We start from the raw sequence: 9365 nt of genomic DNA on the forward strand, positions 1-9365 counted from the left end.
GGTCAACTTCAAACTTTCTATGACATATTGAAGACAGTAGCAATGACCTCACCTCAGAACCTGCTGTAAGGTACTTTAAACCAGAACAGCATGAAATATACAGATTAGTAGGTAGGTAGATAGACAGACAAACAGAGATAAACAAAGCAGAATACGACAGCCATGCAGCACTAGATTGTGAATGCTGTGTCATCTGAATTATTCTCTGCAACATGGATGTTAAAGGGCTAAAAAAAATAAGTGCAAACAATATCATATTGTCTGACTCTGTATAAGTAGAGGCATCAGGAACTTTCCCTTGTAGTATTACTTTCTTATGGTTATACTGTTGGCTAACAAATATTTTCATGTACCATTTGAAAAGTTATTTATGATGATGATGGTGTTGCTAAATGCAGCTGCTTGCTGAAACCAAGTCTGATTAATGCACTGAACTTTGCAGACTATAACTTTTTCAGCACTGTATTATGCGCAGTTACTAATAAAATAACTTGTCTATGTAACAGACAACACATACGATAATGTCACAGTTTACAGTTTTTAATGTACCAGGTTTAGCTTTTTAAAGCATAGATGAATAATATTCTCCAATTACCTCAGAACAAATGTGCTCCTACATGCACCAAATCTAACAAAAAAACAGCTGTCACATCATACACTTTCAATGTCCTTTATATACACTTTTTATGAAAGCAGTCTTTTGATGTTGATGTAATGCAGTCTGTTGGGAACTTTCAAAGTCAGGACTTTGGTATTTTCCCGATGTCATACAGTCTATTGATAAGCTACATTTTAAGGTGAATTCTGTGACAATCTTAAACTTTCAGGGAGCCTTTCCTGTTGGGAAACTATTTCTGTCTTTGATCCTCCCTGCACCTGTTTTCTTATCTGTAATTCTCCTTGAAGCTTGTACCAGGCACAAAATATTCTATATTACACACAGTTGGATGCCTTTTATTTTTTACTTGCTTCTCAGCTAAGAGCAGTTTAACCCTTTAATGTATATATGGTAACAAACAGAAATGTAAACACATCTAAGTGACTGTATTTTTTACATATAGTCTACCAAACAGAAGTGTACATGCACTATTATAAATGTTTAAATATATTTCTAACATTTCTCCCTTTTTGTTTTAAAATACATAAAATAGTTTACATTGATATATATTCTTTGGTCAGATCATAATTTTTTATTATGGTTTACAGAAAACACATTAGGAAACAAAACCTTTAGTTTATTATTTTTTATTTTTTTTTTTTTTTGATACAGCAAGTTAGAACACAGTTCCATATTGTCAGCACAATGATAACAACCATTACTACCAGAAATGGATGTATAATTTAGTTTAACAACTTTTTTTTTTGCAGACCATTCTGTAAAATATTTTACTAATTATGTGCTGTGTTTGCTTTAGTCTTTTCTGCTAACTTGATTAACTTATTTTTTTAACTGTTGAATTTTGTTAATTACCATATACAAAGAGTTTTTAAAAAAACTACTTAAGGATTTTATTTACAACACACAGACATTTTACTTTCAGGAATAAACGTAAGTTTTGTTATGCCACACTAAATGAGTGATATTACTAAGACATCCCACAAGGGTGTCTGATTAGAAAAACTCATACAATACAAGCAAACTGAGGAGCAATCTCTGTGAACATTTTAAAACTTGATGGCAAAATTGTCTATTTACACAGATTTACAGAGTGTTGTAGAAAACATGGTTTATACACTGGAGAATGCTTTTTACATATTAACTTGTTAACAATGGTCTGCACTGTATTTTATGGTATTGTACACAGAAAGCAGTTTCACATGACTCACACAATAAACATTTACTGTCATACCACACATTTTTGTTCAAGATACCAGTCAAACATAATCCATTTGTATAATTTCTGACTGTCAACTTGCCCTAATGAGGTTTTACATTTGCTAATATTCTGTTTATATAAACTCTGTAGTCTGCCCAAAATGTTATTTGATTGTTGGTACACATTAAGAGTAAAGCTTTGTTTACTTCCCTCTCTAACGGCATTCATACTGCATGTAAATACAAAAAGATTTTTTACCAATTCTGCAGGGAGAGTTGGCCATGCTGCTTACTGTAAATGGTTGGAAAACTTCTGTAGTTACTTGAAAAGCTGGTGAAATGAAGCTGGCAGTTGCAGATTTGAAACCTGGGAATTCACCGACCTGGAGAATTCATGGTATTGCTTTCTTCCTACATGGCAGTCTCATTCTGGATCCAGATGTCTGGGAACTGTACTGTTGCAAACTGTGGAAAACTGAAGTGTTCTTATTCAGGACTCAGTCACATACATAAATGTTAGTTACTGTGCCTTTACTGAAGTGACTTTATACAAGGCACCACTCCTGTTTTCGGATACAGGCTAGGTTCACCACTGAAAAGTTATTTAATAATGATGATGGTGCTGCTGAATGCAGCTGATTGCTGAAACCAAAGTCTGATTAATGCACTGAACATTGCAGACTATAATGTTTTCAGCACTGTATTATGCATAGTTACTAATAAAATAACTTGTCTATGTAACAGATGACATGTACAATAATGTCACAGTTTACAGTTTTTAATGTACCAGGTTTAGCTTTTTAAAGCATATATGAATGATATTCTCCAGTTACCTCAGAACAAACATGTTCCCACGTACTAGATCTAACAAAAAAATAGATCTCACCTCATACACTTTCAATGTCCTTTATATACACTTTTTATGAAAGCAGTCTTTATATGTTGATGTAATGCAGTCTGTTGGGAACTTTCAAAGTCAGTACTTTGGTATTTGCCTAATGTCATACAGTCTATTGATAAGCTACATTTTAAAGTGAATTCTGTGACAATCTTAAACTTTTAGGGAGTATTTCCTGTTGGGAAACTGTTTCTGTCTCCGATCCTCCCTGCACTTAGTTTCTTATCTGTAATTCTAAGAACCGAAAAACCAAGAACCGAAAAACGAAAATGCTAATTTTGTATAGAGAGCGTTAAAATTCTCTGTTGTCAGCACTTGTTCTACGTTATTGTCTGTTGCTGTTCTGGCTTCGCTTCATTAAACATCACTCGTACCTCCCATTGGTGTGCTCCCAGTGACTTTTTCGGTTCTTGGTTTATTTCCACTGGTTCTACTTGGTTCTTATCTGTAATTCTCCTTGAAGCTTGTACCAGGCACAACATATTCTGTATTACACACAGTTGGATGGCTTTTATTTTTTTTTACTTGCTTCACAGCTAAGAACAGTTTAACCCTTTAATGTATATATGCTAACAAACAGAAATGTACATGCATCTAAGTGACTATATTTTTTGAAATATATTCTAGCAAACAGAAGTGTACATGCACTATTGTAAATGTCTAAATATACCATTATGTTTGTAATGTACTGCTATTTGGTTTAGTAAGAATATTAATGTGGTACTTCTTGTTTTTTTTTTTCATTTCTCAACAGATGTCATGGCGTCCACAGTACCGCAGCTCAAAATTTCGAAATGTATATGGGAAAGTGGCAAATCGAGAGCATTGTTATGACGGGGTTCCAATTACAAGGAATGTCCATGACAACCATTTCTGTGCAGTCAATCCTAGGTTCCTAGCTATTGTCACTGAAAGTGCTGGGGGAGGAGCCTTCCTAGTGATCCCTCTAGAACAAGTAAGAATTTGTTCTTTCAGCAATCTATATTATGTCAGCTATCATAGTAATGTTTGTAACTGTAGTGAAGCATAATGACTTCCTCATATAAACTTTTATTTAACCAGTGCAGTTTGGTCAGTTTGATTCATTGGAACTATACATTAAAAAAACTTTTCCATGCAGTCTAGTTAAGGTTCAGAGCAGAATAATGAAATGAGGAAAAACAAGAGATTTTTTAAATTCTAGTCTGTATCCAATGACAAATGAGATTCAATGATTCTAGTCTGTACCCAATAAAAAAGTATGAAAAGTGCCACATATTTTTCAACCACAGAAACAGCCTCCACCCACAAACACTCACATATACCCAAGTACTTGTACTTCAGCTTATGCACAGTGTTCCCAGATTAAAGAGATATACACAGTCGTTTGATATACGTGTAAAAACCAAACAGGACAACAGACCGAAGAAACATTTACTACCCAGTGATATGTTGTCTTCCTGCAATAAACAAAGGGCTCAACAAAATTTCACTGATGTTGTAATATAGATTATATTAAATGCACTGTTTTGGAATGACTGCCATGTTGTGTTATATGTTGTTTGACCTCCTTGTGTTTCCATATAGTGCAGCAGTCAGCTACATGGCAGCAGTTTAGTGTTTCCTGCTGAAACTAGGGTAGCTAGTAGATGCAGCATAGTCCAGATCCAGGCCTGCTGCTTTTGGAACTGTTTGTAGTGGTTGTTTGTACTAAGCACACTTTTCAGGCCATCTTGGGTTGGAGGGGGCCTACCTGCACTTTTGTGAGATAATTTTGCTGATTGGGACCTGCCTGGTAAAGGGAGGCCAGTCTAGGACTTGAAATAAGCATCCTCATTTGTTCTTTTTAATCTTTTTAGAGTTTATTTTCACGTTTTAGCTTCTGGTATTTAGGCCTTGCATTTGAGTAGGTTTCTGCTTGTTTGTACCGAGATGAACTGAGGTGGGCTACCAGCCACAACTCTGAGCTGAGATACCAGATGACTAGAGGCTTCTGAGCTTCCAAAAGATGATGTTTCCTTGTTTTTTGGCTTATTTATACTATTTATAGCACTTTTTTATTGCATGCCACTTACTTTTATAATGTATTTATTTACTGCATACTAAACTACACTGTTGTACTGCAATTGCCTGCTTCACTGTGCCTGTAAAATTGAATTTTATTGCTGTTTTCACTGTTTATTAAGTATTTATTGGTATTTTTTTCACTGTTTTAAAGCTATCTGTTCTGCCTGTTCTGGTTTCCCTGCCAAACAGTGTTTAATTAACTGATCTGTTAACTGTTTAAAACATACTTTAGAGCCTCCTGGCTGATTTTCTGCCATTTAAATGTCTTTTTCAGTGTCTCATTGCTATTTTTCTGCTGTGTTAAACATTCTCTAGCGTTTCCTGCTGAAACTAGGGTAGCTAGTAGCTGTAGCATAGTCCAGATCCAGGCTTGCTGCTTCTGGAACTGTTTGTAGTGGTTTGTTTGTTATAAGCACATTTTCCAGGCTATCTTGGATTGAAGGAGGCCTGTCTGCACTTTTTTGAGAGAAGTCTGCTGATTGGGACTTGTCTGGGGGGCAGTCTAGGGCTTAGAATAAGCATCCTCATTGGTCCTTTTGAATCTTTTTAGATTTTTTCAATGTTTAGCTTCTGGTACTTAGGCCCTGCATTTGCACAGGTTTCTGCTTGTTTGTAACAAGCTGAACTGAGGTGGGCTTTCAGCCACAACTCTGAGCTGAGATGCCAGATGACTAGAGGCTTCTGAGCTTCCAAAAAACAAAAAAATGCCTTTTTTTGTTTATTTATACTATTTACTGTAATTTTTAGTGCCTGCTATTTATTTTTTGCACTGTATTTATTTACTGTGTACTAAACTACATTGTTGTACTGCAATTGCCTGCTTCACTGTGCCTGTAAAATCAAATGTTATTGCTGTTTTCACTGTTTACAAATCTTTTTTTTTTTTTTGTTTTCATTGTTGTTAAGTGTTTATTGGTATTTTTTCACTGTTTTAAAGCTGTCTGTTCTGCCTGTTCTGGTTTTACCACCAAGCAGTATTTAATTAACTGATATGTTAACTCCTTAAAACAATCTTTAGAGCTTCCTGGCTGATTTTCTGCTGTTTTAAACATTTTTTTCAGTGTCTCACTGAGCATGTTTTCCAGGCCATATTGGGGTTGATTGGGACCTGTCTGGTAAAGGGAGGCTGGTCTAGGGCTTATAATATGCATCTTCATTGGTCCTTTTGAATCTTTTTAGAGTTTTGTTTAAGTTTTAGCTTCTGGTATTTAGGCCTTGCATTTGAGCAAGTTTCTGCTTGTTTGTGCATCAGCATCATGCACTACCACACAATTGTACGCTAAAGCTGAGCAGTTCTTGTCCCTTAAAACCCAGGCAGAAATATCCATTCATTGAATTCCTCTGTGATCATTCTGAAAAGCCACCCCTAGTGACAACAGTCTTCAGCCTAGCATTATGGAAAGTTGGACTACCCTTGTTTCTCCTAACAACCTTGTTGACTTGGGTCTCTTGAGGCAGTGTAGCAATTGCCTCATGTAGTCAGACAACCCTCTAATAACACAATCTAGGACAGAGTGCAAGAGATGTATTTACGCCAAGAATATAGAATCCATGCTCTCTCTCTCTCTCACTCAAATCAGTAACACTGAGAAGGTTGGCTACTCACCCACCACATATTCACATAGTACCATACTCATACACATACCACTACCCATACACATAATATGCATCAAACATGTAAATCCACATATGCAGAGGTTCTCTCGAAAAACTTACTGAAACTCCAGAGACCTCCGAAACACAAGACTGCTACAGCTAACACAGCCCTATAGCACACATGACACATAGCAACACCAGTATCTCACCCATCAAGCCTGTAAGATGTAACACTCAAAAAACAAGTTTTCTTGTCATTGGAGACTCAGTAGTGTGACACAAGGATGTCCCACTCACCAGATTGGACAAGGAGAAAGTCACGGTCAACTGCCTGTCCAGTGCCCAGATTCATCAAATTACGCAAGTCTTAGCCAGTTATAGATCCTCCTCCCTGGGTCACAACACCCATGAAGCCTATTTAACCAAACTGAAGACAATCCAAATTTTACTGAATACACTGGTTATGGGGGATTTCAATTATCCCACCATCAACTGGGAAACCTATGGTAGCCCAAACGCATTAGTACAAAAGTTCCTTGACTTTGTGAATTCAAATGCCCTGGAACAAACTGTCCATACCCCAACAAGAGGAACACACATTCTAGATCTGGTCCTCACTAACATGTCAAACGCATGCACTGCTGCAACTATTGGACCCTTATTAGTTAAAACTGACCACAAACTAGTCACCTTCAACCTGACACTAACACCAGAACTCACAAAGGGTGAAATCAGACTAAAAATCTTCACCAAGGCAAACTATGCCCTCCTAGGTGAAGGTATAAATGCATTCCAAACCCCACCCCAAGCTGGAAGTGGTAAGTACACCTAAGCTTACACTAAAGCCCTGTACAATCACTTGCATAAGTGTAAAAACTCAGCTGTAGCAGAAAGAATCAAAGCCAGAGTTCCAAGTAAATACAAGCTGCCATTTTGGACATCCTGCATCAACAAACTCTACAGTAAATGCAAAACATTACTGTCCAAGAAAACAAAGGTAAGACCCCAACAATGGAAAAGCACCCTCCTCAGCCTCAAAAGGCAAATAAGACAACTTGTCAAATCCTCCAAGAGCTCCTTTGAGAGAAACATAGTAAGTACTGACAAGGATATTCATGAGGCCTTTTACAGCTACATACGTAACCTAAAGGGTAGGACCCAAGCATGTACAGAACTAGTGGCCAATGGTATCACACACACTGACCTCACAAAGATAGCAAACCTGCTAGTGGATAGATTTGGTGAAAATTTCACTCCCTTATTCCCTCCTAACTTACAACAAACCCTCCCCAACCCCCCACCCTACATATCTGAAGAGCAAGTCCTCAAAGCCCTACCCAAGGCAAAAAAACACAGCCTGTATTGGACCAGATGACATCCCAGGCTCTCTTCTAAATAGGTTAAAACATAAACTTGCATCACCACTATGTACCCTTTTCAATCATAGCCTGACAACAGGCTTTGTTCCTGCGGAATGGAGAACAGCTACAGTTATTCCTCTCCACAAAGGTGGTCTAGCAACAGACCCAGGGAATTACAGACCCATAAGCCTGACCAACATCATCTGTAAAGCCATGGAACGTATCATTATGGACCACATAAATAAAGACATAGGTGACCGCCAAACCATGGATCCTAACCAATTCGGCTTCATGAAGGTCAGATCCTGCCTGCTAAACCTAGTGGATTTCTTTGAAAGTGTGACCAAGGCCATTGATGAGGGAAAATCTGTGCACACAGTATACCTCAACTTGGCAAAGGCTTTCAACACAATCCAACATTCAGGCATTGCCGATAAACTTAGCAAACTGAATGTAAACACCTTCATTGTAAGATGGGTTGCCAACTGGTTCACAAACTGGACACACACTATCAAAGTGGGTTACTCCATATCAACTAGCAGACCTGTTAACAGCGAGGTGCCACATGGGTCAGTGCTGGGCCCCCTTCTGTTTGGTATATATTCTCAGAAGTTTAGGTCAAAACTAAGGGGTTGTGGCTGACCAAGTTTGCAGATGATTGCAAACTAGGTGCAATCATTAAATCCCCAAATGATGTCAGTATACTCCAAGAGGGTCTCACACAGACCAATGACTGGTGTATTAGTCACAGTCTCAAACTGAATGCAAATAAATGCATCATCATTCCCTTCAGCACAAGCAGTGTCCCTTCACACTATTAAATTAACAACAATACCCTAAGTACCCATGAAGTGGTAAGGGACCTGGGATCACAGGTTGACTGTGACTTTAATTTCAACCACCACGTCTGCCATAGTAAAGAAAGCTTTCCACTTAGTACACTGGATTAGTATAGGCATTGCCTCAAGTGCAAAAGAAGTTATAGCTCCCCTATACTCGGCACTTATCCAGCCCATAATTGAGTATAATGCCCCGTTCAGCATGTACCATACCAAGCACCCGCAGCAATTAGAAAGACCTCTAAAGGAAGATCGAGGGGCTCCAGCATGTGCCTTACAAAGGCTGACTAAAGTCCCTGTTACTATACTCTGTATCATATAGACTTCTTATGGCTGGCCTGCAGAGCAACTCAAGGCTACCAATTCATGTTAAACAGAGCACCTCTATGACACTGTTCAAGAGGAACCTGGATGAGTAGATGAGGCACTATAAATTCTTACCAGGGATAATGCCCACAACCCTCCTGGACATTGGCAGTCATCACTAAATGCAATCTTGGTATTCACTAGCACTTCTATGTATTGCATTGGGTTGAAATGGCTAGGCTTAAAATGACCTCTGGGTCAATAGCCTAGTAATCTCCTATGATCCTATAATCCTATGATCCTATTTTATTGCTTTTTCTTAAACTAGTTTAAAACGTACCACCAAGGTGTTTAAGCCTTTACTTTCAAGTTTTAAGACCTGCTAAAGAGCATTTAAATTTAAAATCATGGAAAAAAACATTAAAGCCCAAAACTTTTGTCAAATAAAAACTTTCAGAACTACAGGCAAGCAAAGGCACCTGCTGTTACTCTTCATCACAGGT

The 9365-nt window shown here is 37.8% G+C and overlaps 1 protein-coding gene across 4 annotated transcripts in view; it reads left to right on the top strand.

Annotated features, from left to right (window-relative positions):
* CORO2B (coronin 2B) overlaps positions 1–9365 on the top strand; it is a 1242233-nt gene that overhangs the window by 755338 nt on the left and 477530 nt on the right. For all 4 annotated transcript variants that reach the window (XM_044077673.1, XM_044077669.1, XM_044077671.1 and 1 more), the window contains exon 3: positions 3469–3669. In XM_044077673.1, coding sequence (XP_043933608.1) covers positions 3469–3669 — 201 coding nt within the window. The remainder of the gene's footprint in view (positions 1–3468; positions 3670–9365) is intronic.

The sequence above is a fragment of the Protopterus annectens genome, chromosome 7.part0, assembly GCF_019279795.1.
Source record: "Protopterus annectens isolate FY-2018-M chromosome 7.part0, PAN1.0, whole genome shotgun sequence".
In the NCBI taxonomy this organism is placed as follows: Eukaryota; Metazoa; Chordata; order Ceratodontiformes; family Protopteridae; genus Protopterus; species Protopterus annectens.